Raw genomic sequence first — 17,541 nt, 5'->3', positions numbered from 1 at the left:
TCCATAGGGAAAATAAAAAACAATACCTTTTGATTGTGGCTACTCTCTCCAGCGTCTGCCTGCAATGCAGGAGACCCGGGTTCAATTCCTGGGTTGGGAAGATCCCCTGGAGAAGGAAATGGCAATCCACTCCAGCACTCTTGCCTGGAAAATCCCATGGACGGAAGAGCCTGATAGGCTACAGTCCATGGGGTTGCAAAGAGTCGGACACGACTGAGCGACTTCACTTCACTTCACTCTCTCCCTTAACAGAAAACAACCGCATATCGGTGGCTGCTGTTTAGCCTTGTCTTGATTTGGAGATTCCAGCAGCTTCCTTGCATTTTATATTACTTCTTCTGGACACCCTTCCATTGTAACAGTGGAGTGGATTGCACAGTGCTTCCTGGTGTTACAGCCATAGGACATTGTTTTACCCGCAGTGTCCTCCTTGACCCATGGGAGTTTCTTGGCAGTAAAGGGAGGTTTGATTTAAATACTATGATAAAATGTTTTTTCAACATAAAGCTGTTGCATCAATTTCCTGCACAGAAGGAAAGAGAAATATGTAATGTTCCAGCTACTGTTGTTTGACTTTCAGAATCTTGGGTGGGGTCAACATTTCCTTATTTTTTTTTATGAAATGTTGATTGGGATTTCTTGTCAGAGATGTTGAGGGTTAAAAATAATTCTACAATTTTAACACTAGTTATCCTACTGGTCAGCAAAAATGGTAGTGCTGAGGTCTTAGGCTAAGGCTATTGATGTCAACTAATAAAAACCTACTGTTTAACAGAGAACTCAACAGTCTATAAGGATCTAAAGAATCTATAAAAGAATCTAAAAAAGAGTGGATATATGTTTAACATTCACTTTGCTGTACATCTGAAACTAACAAAGCATTATAAATCAACTATACTCCTGTTGGGAGCCACTTTAGGTATTACTGACAAAATGGAGGCACGGCCCCAGCCCCCTCTCCTCATCTCGCAGGCACGGCCCCAGGATGAAGGAGTTAGGCCTTGAGATTCTGACTTGTTCTTTCCTTTCTTTGGTTGAGTTGGCTGGAAAGAATGTTAAGGTGCTTGAGAGAAGCATGAGAAAGCACAAAGCCTTCTACAGTTGTGCCCAGAAAATAATCTATAAAATAACCATTGACATTTGTTCAAGGATCTTTACAAAGAATATCCCAGGATGAGCAAGTAGGCAGCTTGAGGCCATGGGAAGGATTATCATCTGAGACCTGTTTGTGAGGGGAATGTTTATGGCAAAAGAAGTTTGCTGGGTTTAGGATTAATTAGGAATAGCTAGAAGCCTTTTTAGGAGATAATGATCTTAAGATGCTAGGGGCAAACAGGATTTAGAAAGATAAGAAACTGAGGAATGTAGCATGAGTTACAATGTAATCCCAAATTGAGTACAGTAAATCTGGGTGAGGGAAACTAAAAATGTCAAACCTTTGACCTAATGCTTTTGTCAAAGTATAAAAGAGAACCTGAAGCTTGAAATAAACATGTCACTCCGTACTGTGAGTCAGAGGCTACATCATCATCGCCGACACCGTCCATCTCTTCAGGTTGAATCCCTGGCTGCTGGAGCTGGACTCCGGCATACTCCAATAAAAACTAATTTTAAAAATACTATTTTTAAGGACTTCCCTGGTGGTTAAGACTTTGCCTTCCAATGCAAAGGGGTGTGGGTTCAACCCCTGATGGGGGAGATAGGATCCCACATGCCTCTACACCAAAACATAAAAACAGAAGCAATATTGTAACAAATTCAATAGACTTTAAACATGGTCTACATCAAAAAACATCTTTAACTTTTTTGCGCCAGGCACCTAAAATGAGATGCATCATCTTAATTTTAATCCTCACACCTACCTTATGTCCTAGCACCCTATTTACAGATAAACTGAGGCTGGGAAAGGTCAGGAAGCAGGCCCCAGGTGCACAGCCAGAGTGGAACTAATGCCTGCTTGATTTCAGAGGCCTGTGTCTGGATTACACCATAGAACTAGTCCTTCAGTGATTTCTTTGTAATCAGATGCTTCTCACACCTTGACCGTATAGAGACCTATCCTATTGATTACTGTAATTAGAAAAGCTTTTTAAACTATTTAAAATGTCTTGTGAGAAATAACTCCTTTTCGTGTTGCTGAAGATCTAACTTCACCGTGTTGACCCACAGCAAAGATTATCACGACAGCGACAGGCGGGGACTCTGCTGACCAGGGTCTGCGGCCTGGGAGTGGGTGTCACTTACGAGTATCAACCTCAGGGTCTGGATACCTTTCTAGGAGCCAAGAACAGGTTGCCTTCTTTCTCGTATTGTAGTCGGTGTCGTTCCACTTCGTTGATTCCTGCCCAAGACGAGTGTTCTTGTGGCGTTTGGGCCTAGTATCCAAACTCCTCAGGTGTAAACTTAGCCCTCTTCGGTCCAGTGTTTAGACAGGGGGGCTGAAGGAAAGGCCCCTGAGCCAGGTGTGCGGGACAGCAGTGCTTAGACTCTCGGGCCCGTGGGTGTTGCATTTTGAAAGTCAAAATGCACGGTCAGGAAAGCTCTTTTCTCCCCAGCTTCCCCTCTCCTGCCAGTAGCCAGGTGAAAAGGAAACGCCGACCCACGTGGTAAAGTCACCATGGAGAATCTCACACTGTTTCGTTTATACAAACACATCATTTCAGTGGCTTCTATTTGAGGTACAAAATTTTATTTTAATTAGTCTATTAAAACATTGTCTGCATTTTGCCTCTGACACTGATTAAAACCTGTTTGGAATTTAGAGAACAGTGGTCACAAGGGATCCATCTGGGAAAGGAATCACCCTGCCCCCTCCCACAGCTCAGGACCGTCTCCCCCTCCAGTTTTCCGCTATCCGACTGGATGAGAATTTTTTTTTTTACTTTGGTTATAACAGGCGCCTATGTGGAGAAGACAGTGTAAAATTAGAAAGCTGATTTAGGTTATGTTCTCCGAATTTTTTTTTTCTCCTTGCTCAAACAAAACTCCCAGAAACCAGAATGAATAGCATGAAGATTATGGGATAATATGAAAGAAAAAAATGATCTTTTCAACTCTCTCCTTTTCAGAGCCCAATTAGGCTTCTTGTTGGGTTGGGCCTTGGCCACGAATAGGTCGTCCTGCGTAGCGGGTGGTTTGCTGTCGGTTCCCTTTTCCATCCTCCAGCTGTGAAAGGCAGGAAGTGATTTTTATGCAGACACAGCACCCCCTGTGTCAGGGAGAAAAGAAGTCCGAGTCGCCGCAGGCAGCAGGCTTTCACTGGGGAGGAGGTGGCCCCGCCGCAGGAGCCCCTGTGGGCTTAGCTCTGGCTGATGCGGATCAAGCAGTTGACCAGGTCTATCCGCGAGCACAGGTAGAGCGCACAGGCCAGCTTTCCCACTGTGGCCCCCTTGCTGCCGGCCCGCATCAGCCACTTTTGGAGCATCTGGTAAACCTTTTCTTTCAGTCCATCTCGCTCATAGTCGTGGTCAATTTCATCGATCTGAGATTCAGAGAAACCCAGCTTACGGGCACAGTTTTTCCAGTGTCTCCCCAGATTCTCCCTGACCGGGTCCAGGTGTTTATCAGTCAGACTAGTGGTATTATCTGCCAAACAAAAAGAGGAGAAGGCATTGAGCTATGGCCAGGTGAACATCTGGCTTCAAACACCTGCATAAAGTAGAGAGTACCAGGAGTCAGTAAGAAAGGTTAACTTCCCCACGCTCTGGCTGTCGGCTCCCTGGATGACCCTCACCTGTCCACCAGCCCACGTGAGGACCTGCTTCCTCCTGGGAGCGGCCCCCTCGGCTGCGAGGCTGTTCCGTACCAGCTGAGCCACAGCTCCTGTTTACACTTTCCTGACGTCAAGGGGGAAAACACCATTTTCGTTCCTTTTGGGCCTTTTCTGGTTACATCTGGCCAGAATTAAGGTCACTCAACTCAGGATACCTTCCCCCAGCAGTGTGCATTCCTCTTACTTGGTCCAGGACACTGAGACCACTGCGTGGAAACTCTTTGATTGCACTGTCTTTTCACGGGTGCATTATTTCTGGGCTCATCCTTCCCCTGCCCCACTCAGTCCTCCTTTCTCCTAGAGCCGTAACCCCTCTCTCCCTACTGGTTCCTTCCTCTCAGGCCTTCATAAAAATAATAAAATGAAGCAAACAGAAGTATATAACCACCACACCACCACAAACAAGCCATATTCTGTGATGTTCAGTAAGCGGAATAATAGAGACACCTCATGCCCCCGCAGAACACCCATTCTTTCCTCGGCTCCCGCAGTGCAGCTCTGACCGTCACCACCAGGTGTCAGCCTCCCGGCCAGAGTCTCAGTGCTTCACCAGGAGAGGGACCCTGGGCTCCAGCAGGTTCTCAAAGGTACCCTGTCACCCCAAACCTTAGGAACCTCTGCTCTAGTGCATTAAAGACTGGCTTTGAGAGGATTAGATGGGGCAACCCACTCCAGTATTCTTGCCTGGAAAATCCCATGGACACAGGAGCCTGGCAGGCTACAGTTCAGGGGTCGCAGAGTCGGACACGACTTCACTTTCACTTTGGCCAACTATGGCCTGTGAGCCACACGTGGCCCACTGCATGTCTTAAAGTTTTATTAGAACGTGGCCACACCCATCCGTGCACCTGCTGCCTGAGGCTACTGGTGTGCTGCGGGGTCAGCTGTGCTGTGTGCTCTGCTCAGTCGCTCAGTCCTGTCCGGCTCTGCGGTCCCAGGATTGCAGCCCACCAGGATTCTCTGTCCATGGGGATTCTCTGGGGAAAAAGACTGGAGTGGGTTGCCATGCCCTCCTCCAGGGGATCTTCCCAAACCAGGGATCTGGCCTAGGTCTCCCACACTGCAGGCGAGTTTTTTATCACCTGAGCCACCAGGGAGGCCCTCATGGAAGTGGTGTCAATTGAGGAGCTACAACAGAGATGGCCAGCGAAGCCGGAAACATTTACTCTCTGGCCCTTGATTAAAAAAAGAATGCCAATCCTGGGGTTAATTAGGAAGCTGGGTTCTTAAATCACACCGTTTTTCCCAGGTCGTGTTTTGGGATTAATGTTATGAGGCTGTATAGTGGAACCCCATGTGAGAAAGCCCTCTAATTTTTATTATGCAAGTGCAGCTGAGGGCATAGTCTTCTGTCTTTTACGGAATCCCTTTTGCTGAGGGCCTGATGAGCTCCTGGGTCTGGGCGGCCATGTTGATGATGCTGATGTGTCTAACAGTTCTCTAGACCTTACTATGGGCCAGGCAGTGCGTAAGCGCCTTATTTGCATTGACTCATTTCACTTTCATAGCAAACCCGTGAATTAGATACTCTAATTATGTCCTCGGTACACATAAATAAGTTACAAAGCACTTCTATGGAAATTACATGAGGAGCAATACGGCATCTTCAGGGAGAGTAATCAGAGAAATAATTAGGTGAGAAGGTTCAAGGTTGCTGTAGGATGAGTCCTTCAAGGGCATCTTACCAAAGATAGCTTGGTACTTAGAAGCCGGCTCTTCTTTCAAGTTCATGTATGTGCTGTCGAGCACCGATGAACTCATTCCACCAATCTCCATGTAATTACTGTCGCCAATCTGAATGCCAGAACTGCTGTGTATGGTATATTTTGAAGACTCATCTAATTAGAAAGAAACACACAGAGATTAGTAGTATATCTAGACTGAAAGGAAGAGAAAAAAGTACAGCCTGGTAAAGGGGCAGGACTCTATTCCAAATGCTTAAGTAAAATTATTTATCCTATGCCACCACTTGAAATTTTCTTCTTTAAAAGTTGGCTGAGAGGGAGGAGCCAAGATGGCGGAGGAGTAGGATGGGGAGAACACTTTCTCCCCCACAAATTCATCAAAAGAGCATTTAAACGTCGAGTAAATTCCACAAAACAACTTCTGAATGCCGGCAGAGGACATCAGGCACCCAGAAAAGCAATCCAACTCTTCGAAAGGAGGTAGGAAAAAATATAAAAGACAAAAAAAGAGACAAAGAGAGGGAGGGACGGAGTTCCGTCCCGGAAGGAGTCTTAAAAGAGAGAAGTTTCCAAACACCAGGAAACCTTCTCACTGCCGAATCTGTGCCGAGCTTTGGAAGCACAGAGGGCAACATAACAGGGAGAAAAAAATAAATAATTAAAACTCAAGATTGCGAGCCCTACGGTAACTCCCCAGCGGAGAAGCAGCGCAGACGCCTGCACGCCGCCATTAGCAAGCGGGGCTGGGCAGGGGCGGCAGCGCGGGCTGCATCGCTTAGAGTAAGAATCTGGCCTGAATACCCTGAGCACTATCTGAGCAAAATAATTTGGGCTAGCAAACCAGACTGTGGGATATCTACCACGCGAAAAGCCAGCCCCAACCTAAGACACCGCCAGGCCCAGCGCCTGGAACAAAGAACTGAACAGAGATAGCTGGCTGCAGACCTTCCCCCCGGTGACAGGCAGCCAGAGCCGGAAGGGGGCAATCGCAGCCCCAGAGAGACATTATCTATAAAACTGTAAGCAGGCTTCTTTGCTAACTAAAACTTCTTGGGGGTCTGGACGGTTAACATCTGCCTGAGAAGGTGCGCCGGTTTTACACCCAGATAACCGAGTGGTGGGGAGGCGATAAGTCACAGCATTGGCGCTCGCCAAACCTGGGAAGAGCACAAAACTCAGGCCCAACTGAGTCTGCGCCTCTGAGGACTACCCGAGTGCCTGAACCTGAGCGGCTTGGACCTGGGAGGTACATGCAGCCCAGGGCCAGCCTCGGATTGTTCCCGGCGGAACAACCTAGAGCCCGAGCGGTGTGGGCAGGGAGGCTACAGGCGCCATGAGCGGGGGCAGACCCAGTGTGGCTGAGGCACTGCGAGCGCACGCCAGTGTTATTTGTTTGCAGCATCCCTCCCTCCCTCCCCACAGCGACTGAACAAAGAGAAGAAATACAGCTCCACCCATCAGAACACCGACACAAGCTTCCCTAACCAGGAAACCTTGACAAGCCACCTGTACAAACCCACACACAGCAAGGAAAAGCCACAATAAAGAGAACTCCACAAACTGCCAGAATACAGAAAGGACACCCCAAACTCAGCAATTTAAACAAGATGAAGAGACAGAGGAATAGCCAGCAGATAAAGGAACAGGATAAATGCCCACCAAACCAAACAAAAGAGGAAGAGATAGGGAATCTACCTGATAAAGAATTCCGAATAATGATAGTGAAACTGATCCAAAATCTTGAAATTAAAATGGAATCACAGATAAATAGCATGGAGACAAGGATTGAGAAGATGCAAGAAAGGTTTAACAAGGACCTAGAAGAAATAAAAAAGAGTCAATATATAATGAATAATGCAATAAATGAAATTAAAAACACTCTGGAGGCAACAAATAGTAGAATAACAGAGGCAGAAGATAGGATTAGTGAATTAGAAGATAGAATGGTAGAAATAAATGAATCAGAGAGAATAAAAAAAAAAACGAATTAAAAGAAATGAGGACAATCTCAGAGACCTCCAGGACAATATTAAACGCTACAACATTGAATCATAGGGGTTCCAGAAGAAGAAGACAAAAAGAAAGACCATGAGAAAATACTTGAGGAGATAATAGTTGAAAACTTCCTAAACTGGGGAAGGAAATAATCACCCAAGTCCAAGAAACCCAGAGAATCCCAAACAGGATAAACCCAAAGTAAAACACCCCAAAACACATATTAATCAAATTAACAAAGATCAAACACAAAGAACAAATATTAAAAGCAGCAAGGAAAAACAACAAATAACACACAAGGGAATTCCCATAAGGATAACAGCTGATCTTTCAATAGAAACTCTTCAAAGCCAGGAGGGAATGGCAAGACATACTTAAAATGATGAAAGAAAATAACCTACAGCCCAGATTATTGTACCCAGCAAGGATTTCATTCAAGTATGAAGGAGAAATCAAAAGCTTCTCAGACAAGCAAAAGCTGAGAGAATTCTGCACCACCAAACCAGCTCTCCAACAAATACTAAAGGATATTCTCTAGACAGGAAACACAAAAACGGTGTATAAGTTCGAACCCAAAACAATAAAGTAAATGGCAACGGGATCATACTTATCAGTAATTACCTCAAACGTAAATGGGTTGAATGCCCCAACCAAAAGACAAAGACTGGCTGAATGGATACAAAAACAAGACCCCTACATATGTTGTCTACAGGAGACCCACCTCAAAACAGGGGACACATACAGACTGAAAGTGAAGGGCTGGAAAAAGATTTTCCATGCAAATAGGGACAAAAAGAAAGCAGGAGTAGCAATACTCATATCAGATAAAATAGACTTTAAAACAAAGGCTGTGAAAAGAGACAAAGAAGGTCACTACATAATGATCAAAGGATCAATCCAAGAAGAAGATATAACAATTATAAAATATATGCACCCAACACAGGAGCACCACAGTATGTAAGACAAATGCTAACAAGTATGAAAGGAGAAATTAACAATAACACAATAATAGTGGGAGACTTTAATACCCCACTCACACCTATGGATAGATCAACTAAACAGAAAATTAACAAGGAAACACAAACGTTAAATGATACAATAGACCAGTTAGACCTAATTGATATCTATAGGACATTTCATCCCAAAACAATGAATTTCACCTTTTTCTCAAGCGCACATGGAACCTTCTCCAGGATAGATCACATCCTGGGCCATAAAGCTAGCCTTGGTAAATTCAAAAAAATAGAAATCATTCCAAGCATCTTTTCTGACCATAATGCAGTAAGATTAGATCTCAATTACAGGAGAAAAAAACTATTAAAAATTCCAACATATGGAGGCTGAACAACACGCTGCTGAATAACCAACAAATCACAGAAGAAATCAAAAAGAAATCAAAATTTGCATAGAAACGAATGAAAATGAAAACACAACAACCCAAAACCTGTGGGACACAGTAAAAGCAGTCCTAAGGGGAAAGTTCATAGCAATACAGGCACACCTCAAGAAACAAGAAAAAGTCAAATAAATAACCTAACTCTACACCTAAAGCAACTAGAAAAGGAAGAAATGAAGAACCCCAGGGTTAGTAGAAGGAAAGAAATCTTAAAAATTAGGGCAGAAATAAATGCAAAAGAAACAAAAGAGACCATAGCAAAAATCAACAAAGCCAAAAGCTGGTTCTTTGAAAGGATAAATAAAATTGACAAACCATTAGCCAGACTCATCAAGAAACAAAGGGAGAAAAATCAAATCAATAAAATTAGAAACGAAAATGGAGAGATCACAACAGACAACACAGAAATACAAAGGATCATAAGAGACTATTATCAACAATTATATGCCAATAAAATGGACAACGAGGAAGAAATGGACAAATTCTTAGAAAAGTACAACTTTCCAAAACTCAACCAGGAAGAAATAGAAAACCTTAACAGACCCATCACAAGCACGGAAATTGAAACTGTAATCAAAAATCTTCCAGCAAACAAAAGCCCAGGTCCAGATGGCTTCACAGCTGGATTCTACCAAAAATTTAGAGAAGAGCTAACACCTATCCTGCTCAAACTCTTCCAGAAAATTGCAGAGGAAGGTAAACTTCCAAACTCATTCTATGAGGCCACCATCACCCTAATACCAAAACCTGACAAAGATCCCACAAAAAAAGAAAACTACAGGCCAATATCACTGATGAACATAGATGCAAAAATCCTAAACAAAATTCTAGCAATCAGAATCCAACAACACATTAAAAAGATCATACACCATGACCAAGTGGGCTTTATCCCAGGGATGCAAGGATTCTTCAATATCCGCAAAATCAATCAATGTAATACACCACATTAACAAATTGAAAAATAAAAACCATATCATTATCTCAATAGATGCAGAGAAAGCCTTTGACAAAATTCAACACCCATTTATGATAAAAACTCTCCAGAAATCAGGAATAGAAGGAACATACCTCAACATAATAAAAGCTATATATGACAAACCCACAGCAAACATTATCCTCAATGGTGAAAAATTGAAAGCATTTCCTCTAAAGTCAGGAACAAGACAAGGGTGCCCACTTTCACCATTACTATTCAACATAGTTTTGGAAGTTTTGGCCACAGCAATCAGAGCAGAAAAAGAAATAAAAGGAATCCAAATTGGAAAAGAAGTAAAACTCTCACGATTTGCAGATGACATGATCCTCTATATAGAAAACCCTAAAGACTCCACCAGAAAATTACTAGAACTAATCAATGATTATAGTAAAGTTGCAGGATATAAAATCAACACACAGAAATCCCTTGCATTCCTATACACTAATAATGAGAAAACAGAAAGAGAAATTAAGGAAACAATTCCATTCACCATTGCAACGAAAAGAATAAAATACTTAGGAATATATCTACCTAAAGAAACTAAAGACCTATATATAGAAAACTATAAAACACTGGTGAAAGAAATCAAAGAGGACACTAATAGATGGAGAAATATACCATGTTCATGGATTGGAAGAATCAATATAGTGAAAATGAGTATACTACCCAAAGCAATTTATAGATTCAATGCAATCCCTATCAAGCTACCAACAGTATTCTTCACAGAGCTAGAACAAATAATTTCACAATTTGTATGGAAATACAAAAAACCTCGAATAGCCAAAGCGATCTTGAGAAAGACAAATGGAACTGGAGGAATCAACCTACCTGACTTCAGGCTCTACTACAAAGCCACAGTCATCAAGACAGTATGGTACTGTCACAAAGACAGAAATATAGATCAATGGAATAAAATAGAAAACCCAGAGATAAATCCACGCACATATGGACACCTTATCTTTGACAAAGGAGGCAAGAATATACAATGGATTAAAGACAATCTCTTTAACAAGTGGTGCTGGGAAATCTGGTCAACCACTTGTAAAAGAATGAAACTAGAACACTTTCTAACACCATATACAAAAATAAACTCAAAATGGATTAAAGATCTCAACGTAAGACCAGAAACTATAAAACTCCTAGAGGAGAACATAGGCAAAACACTCTCTGACATACATCACAGCAGGATCCTCTATGACCCACCTCCCAGAATACTGGAAATAAAAGTAAAAATAAACAAATGGGACCTAATTAAACTTAAAAGCTTCTGCACATCAAAGGAAACTATTAGCAAGGTGAAAAGACAGCCTTCAGAATGGGAGAAAATAATAGCAAATGAAGCAACGGACAAACAACTAATCTCAAAAATATACAAGCAACTCCTACAGCTCAAATCCAGAAAAATAAATGACCCAATCAAAAAATGGGCCAAAGATCTAAATAGACATTTCTCTAAAGAAGACATACAGATGGCTAACAAACACATGAAAAGATGCTCAACATCACTCATTATCAGAGAAATGCAAATCAAAACCACTATGAGGTACCATTTCACACCAGTCAGAATGGCTGCAATCCAAAAGTCTACAAATAATAAATGCTGGAGAGGGTGTGGAGAAAAGGGAACCCTCTTACACTGTTGGTGGGAATGCAAACTAGTACAGCCACTATGGAGAACAGTGTGGAGATTCCTTAAAAAACTGGAAATGGAACTGCCTTATGATCCAGCAATCCCACTGCTGGGCATACACACTGAGGAAACCAGAAGGGAAAGAGACACGTGTACCCCAATGTTCATCACAGCACTGTTTGTAATAGCCAGGACATGGAAGCAACCTAGATGTCCATCAGCAGATGAATGGATAAGAAAGCTGTGGTACATATACACAATGGAGTATTACTCAGCCATTAAAAAGAATACATTTGAATCAGTTCTAATGAGGTGGATGAAACTGGAGCCTATTATACAGAGTGAAGTAAGCCAGAAGGAAGAACACCAATACAGTATACTAACGCATATATATGGAATTTAGAAAGATGGTAACGATAACCCTGTATACGAGACAGCAAAAGAGACACTGATGTATAGAACAGTCTTATGGACTCTGTGGGAGAGGGAGAGGGTGGGAAGATTTTGGAGAATGGCATTGAAACATGTAAAATATCATGTATGAAATGAGATGCCAATCCAGGTTCAATGCACGATACTGGATGCTTGGGGCTGGTGCACTGGTACGACCCAGAGGGATGGTATGGGGAGGGAGGAGGGAGGAGGGTTCAGGATGGGGAACACATGTATACCTGTGGTGGATTCATTTTGATATTTAGCAAAACTAATACAATTATGTAAAGTTTAAAAATAAAATAAAATTAATTATAAAAAAAAAAAAAAAAAAAAGAATCATCTCACATCCATTAGGTTGGAAACTATCAAAAATACAGAAAACAACCAGTGTCAGCAAGGATGTGGAGAAACGAACCTCTGTGCGCTGCTAGTGGGAATAGAAAAAGATGCAGCCACTGTGGTAACCAGTGGTGGTTCCTCAAAAAGTTAAAAAAAACTGCCATACGATGCAGGAATTCTACTTGTATATGCCCCAAAGAACTGAAAGCAGGGTCTTAATCCGATATCTATACACACATGTTCGTAGCATTATTCCTAACAGCCAAAAAGTGGAAGCTATCCAAGTGTCCGTCAACAGATGAACAGATAAACAAAATGTGGTCCATTCTGGATGGACCACATAATAATAATGCATTACTATTTAGCCTTAAAATAAGGGAATAATGGCACATGATGTAGCATGGATGAACCTTGAGGACACTCTTCAGTGAAGTAAGCCAGTTACAAAAGGACAAATGCCATACAACTCTACTTATATGAGGTCCCAGAGTCATCAAATTTGTAGAGACAGAAAGCGGAAGGTTGACTGCCTGGGGCTGGGAAGGAGGGAGAAAGGGGAGTTAGTGTCTAACGGGGACAGGTTCAGTTTGGGAAGAAGGAAGAGTTCTGGAGGGGATGGTTGCCCAACAATGTGGTTTTCATCACAAATGGTAGTCTCTGGTCTAGACGAGATAAAGGATGAACGTGTCTGAGACTTACTTCTTACCTTCAGAAAACAGCAAGCAAGTGAAAGAATACAGGCAGTTACTTCCCCTTACATCAGAGCCAGGACACAGTGGACTACTGAGATTCGGCTTAGAGCGGAGGACGCCTCCTGGAGGCCAGGCTCTGTCACCCCGCACGTGTGGGTAGCTGCCTGAAGCCCACCTGAACAGACAGCCTAGGCTGAGGGGTCTGATGAGACTATTCCGGGGTGGCAAGGTGCGTCTGGCGGCTGAAGACTCCAAACAGCTTGACCTTTGTTACCTTCTAGTTTCTGACAGAGTAGTGGCTGGCTTTATTTTCAGGAAAATTTAAAAGAACAGTGTGACTCCAAGGCCCATTTACCTCTTGATGGCAAGGAGGTGAATGGAATGGTGGGTGTGTTCCCCAGGAGGTTGGTCTCAGGCACTGGAGTTTTATACAGGCTTGGCATGTGGCCTGGGTTTGGCCCATACCAAACTCGTGGACTCATGGTCCCCAGGTCCAGCGGTCTCACTCCAAGCGGATGAAATGATCCATCTCTCCAGTATGGTGACTGGGGTTGGCTGCTTAGCCCCGCTGGCTGCTGGGCTGCACTGGTGTGACTCATCACACCAGGGTAAGCGAGGCCTTTTATCCCTGGGCTCTGAGCATTCTCATAAGGTCTCTGTTGTGCAAAAGGGTCATGGGAGACCCTGCGTCTCCTCTCCTCCTCACTGCTGTAAGCCATGTTTGGTCTGGGCTGCTCTTTTGTACGCCTGTCCATGCGGCTGCCATAAAGGTGGTAGTTGGCCTCTTCCTGGAGTTTACTGTGCAGCAGGAAGTCATTCTCCTCCGGCTGGTGATCTGGGGCGGGAGCAAACCAGGACTCCTCCACGGGACCCATGCCGAAGCCCTGTGAGCTGTGCAGTGAACTGGGCTGTTCTGTGGCTGGAAAGAAATGACCAGCATCGGAAAGAGCATCATGGAACACTAAGAAGTAAAACAGACCCCGAGCACCATCGGGAATCTGCACCTCGGACAAGAGACTGAAAACTCTGAGAACAAATAAAGAGCATTTACTAGTTGGTCTTCCTCCTAGTTGCATAGGTAGTGAGTGGTTGTCCTGCTGGTGGTGAGACAGCACAAGAAAAGTTATAACCAAGCAGCAGAAAAGCAGGTGTTGTAGGAATGACTAAGGAAGAAAGGGACTTGTGTTGGAGCAGAGAAAGTGTCTCCTTGGTGTGATGAGGGCTGGAAAATGAGAACGGCAGCAGCTCTGGGCTAAGCATTTCCGTGGGTTCTTTTATTCTTTAAAAGCCCTGTAAGACTAGGAGTGGGCTTCCCGGGTGGTGCTGGTGGTAAAGAACCCGCCTGCCAGTGCAGGAGATGCAAGAGACGCGGGTTCGATCCCTGGGTCAGGAAGATCCCCTGGAAGAGGAAATGGCAACCCACTCCAGTATACTTGCCTAGAGAATCCCATGGACAGAGGAGCCTGGCAGACTACAGTCCACAGGGTTGCAAAGAGTCAGACACGACTGAAGTGACTTAGCACAAAAGACCAGGAGCAATTATTACCATAATGATGGATGAGGCTCACAAGAAGTTGAGTAATTTGCCCCAGAACAGACAACTGATGAGTGGCTTTAATTTCTGAGACTCTGCTTTCCCTTTTGTGACAATGAGAAAAGCACCCCTGCTTGACTCTGAGGCCAGCCTCTCTGCACGTCCTCTGGATGTGCCCGTCCCTGACCTTCTCGAGGACTTTGCTCCTGCCTGTGTTCTTTCTTTTTCATGAACTGTCACCTCCTCCCTATCAGATATATTATGTGTCCCTATCAGAGTATGTGTTCAGGATACTTGATGATTTTGGTGAACCTGTTGTTACCCAGTATTTCAAATACATGTATCTTGAAAGTGAATGTTGCTCAGTCGTGTCTGACTCTTTGCAACCCCATAGACTATACAGTCCGTGGAATTCTCCAGGCCAGAATACTGCAGTGGGTAGCCTTTCCCTTCTCCAGGGGATCTTCCCAACCCAGGGATCGAACCAGGGTCTCCTGCACTGCAGGCGGATTCTTTACCAACTGAGCTATCAGGGAAGCCCATATGTATCTTAACTCCAAATATACTATTAATTCCTTTAAGATAGGCGTTAAATTTTACAGCTTCTTTTTCTCATACAATTTCAAATAACATTTTACGCAGTTGTGTGAGTGAACGAGCAAACAAGTAAATAAATAGATTTTCAATCACAATATAAGTTACCTGAATTTGACCTGCTTGGAGCTATTGCCACACAGTCAATTTGGAGAGACTTCATTCTCTTTACAATTTCATTTTGGCCTGGAAACTCTTTCTAAAATTAAGAGCATAAAAACACACTTTAGGTAAACAGCAGAAAATAGTTCCAAAAAATTTTTACAAGAATGAATTTTTCAGAAGGTAGAAATATCACATAGTTCTTACAAGCAGTGAATATTAAAAAAAATAAATGAACTTTTTTTCCTAAATAGCCACAACAATCTTAAAAAGATTCCTGATTTCAAAACTCACTACATGGCTACAGTAATCAAACAGTGTGGTATTGGACTAAGGAAAGACATATAGACCAACGAATATAATGAAACCAAAATAAACCCTTGCATATAAAGCTGATTGATGAAAAAAATTTTTTTTATTATTATTTATCACGACTGAGCAACTGAGCACTCACATGTACAGAGTCATGCTCTGTGGTTTTGCGATTTATTTTTTCACTTACAATAAGTCTTGAAGATCTTTCCATTTCATTTGTTAGTTTCCACCACTCCTAAATGATTATATAGTTACTATCAGACCAGATCAGATCAGATCAGTTGCTCAGTCATGTCCGACTCTTTGTGACCCCATGAATCGCAGCACGCCAGGCCTCCCTGTCCATCACCAACTCCCGGAGTTCACTGAGACTCATGTCCATCGAGTCAGTGATGCCATCCAGCCATCTCATCCTCTGTCGTCCCCTTCTCCTCCTGCCCCTATCCCTCCCAGCATCAGAGTCTTTTCCAATGAGTCAACTCTTCACATGAGATGGCCAAAGTACTGGAGTTTCAGCTTTAGCATCAGTCCTTCCAAAGAAATCCCAGGGCTGATCTCCTTCAGAATGGACTGGTTGGATCTCCTTGCAGTCCAAGGGGCTCTCAAGAGTCTTCTCCAACACCACAGTTCAAAAGCATCAATTCTTCGGCGTTCAGCCTTCTTCACAATCCAACTCTCACATCCATACATGACCACAGGAAAAACCATAGCCTTGACTAGATGAACCTTTGTTGGCAAAGTAATGTCTCTGCTTTTGAATATGCTATCTAGGTTGGTCACAACTTTCCTTCCAAGGAATAGGCGTCTTTTAATTTCATGGCTGTAGTCACCATCTGCAGTGATTTTGGAGCCCAGAAAAATAAAGTCTGACACTGTTTACTAACCATAACTTCATGCAAATATGGGCTCAATAAAGGACAGAAATGGCATGGACCTAACAGAAGCAGAAGATATTAAGAAGAGGTGGCAGGAATACACAGAAGAACTGTACAAAAAAGATCATAACCCAGATAATCATGAAGGTGTGATCATTCACACTCACCTAGAGCCGGAATCCTGGAATGTGAAGTCAAGTGGGCCTTAGGAAGCATCACTATGAATAAAGCTAGTGGAGGTGATGGAATTCCAGTTCAGCTATTTCAAATTCTAAAAGATGATGCTGTGAAAGTGTTGCACTCAATACGTCAGCAAATTTGGAAAACTCAGCAGTGGCCACAGGACTGGAAAAGGTCAGTTTTCATTCCAATCCCAAAGAAAGGCAATACCAAAGAATGCTCAAACTACTGCACAATTGCACTCATCTCACATGCTAGTAAATGCTCAAAATTCTCCAAGCCAGGCTTCAGCAATACGTGAACCGTGAACTTCCAGATGTTCAAGCTGGTTTTAGAAAAGGCAGAGGAACCAGAGATCAAATTGCCAACATCTGCTGGATCATCGACAAAGTAAGAGAGTTCCAGAAAAACATCTATTTCTGCTTTATTGACTATGCTAAAGCCTTTGACTGTGTGGATCACAATAAACTCTGGAAAATTCTGAAAGAGATGGGAATACCAGACCATCTGACCTGCCTCTTGAGAAATTTGTATGCAGGTCAGGAAGCAACAGTTAGAACTGGACATGGAACGATAGACTGGTTCCAAATAGGAAAAGGAGTAGGTCAAAGCTGTATATTGTCACCCTGCTTATTTAACTTCTATGCAGAGTACATCATGAGAAATGCTGGGCTGGAGGAAGCACAAGCTGGAATCAAGATTGCCGGGAGAAATATCAATAACCTCAGATATGCAGATGATACCACCCTTGTGGCAGAAAGTGAAGAAGAACTAAAGAGCCTCTTGATGAAAGTGAAAGAGGAGAGTGAAAAAATTGGCTTAAAGCTCAACATTCAGAAAACTAAGATTATGGCATCCGGTCCCATCACTTCATGGCAGATAGATGGGGAGACAGTGGCTGACTTTATTTTTCTGGGCTCCAAAATCACTGCAGATGGTGACTGTAGCCATGAAATTAAAAGACACTTGCTCCTTGGAAGGAAAGTTATGACCAACCTAGACAGCATATTAAAAAGCAGAG

At 43.2% G+C, this 17,541-nt stretch overlaps 1 protein-coding gene across 3 annotated transcripts in view; it reads right to left on the bottom strand.

The window, feature by feature from the left end:
- Nucleotides 1–2,667: 2,667 nt before the first annotated feature.
- Nucleotides 2,668–17,541, bottom strand: part of RIPK1 (receptor interacting serine/threonine kinase 1) — a 33,680-nt gene continuing 18,806 nt past the window's right edge. For all 3 annotated transcript variants that reach the window (XM_070361182.1, XM_070361183.1, XM_070361184.1), the window contains exons 8-11: nt 15,157–15,247; nt 13,276–13,839; nt 5,458–5,610; nt 2,668–3,585 (exon numbers count right to left, since the gene is read on the bottom strand). In XM_070361182.1, coding sequence (XP_070217283.1) covers nt 3,299–3,585; nt 5,458–5,610; nt 13,276–13,839; nt 15,157–15,247 — 1,095 coding nt within the window. In that variant the 3' untranslated portion in view covers nt 2,668–3,298. The remainder of the gene's footprint in view (nt 3,586–5,457; nt 5,611–13,275; nt 13,840–15,156; nt 15,248–17,541) is intronic.

This window comes from Bos mutus, chromosome 23 (genome assembly GCF_027580195.1).
Source record: "Bos mutus isolate GX-2022 chromosome 23, NWIPB_WYAK_1.1, whole genome shotgun sequence".
Lineage (NCBI taxonomy): Eukaryota > Metazoa > Chordata > Mammalia > Artiodactyla > Bovidae > Bos > Bos mutus.
The sequence above is the reverse complement of the archived record's forward strand: the minus strand, read 5'-3'. Positions and strand labels throughout refer to the sequence as shown.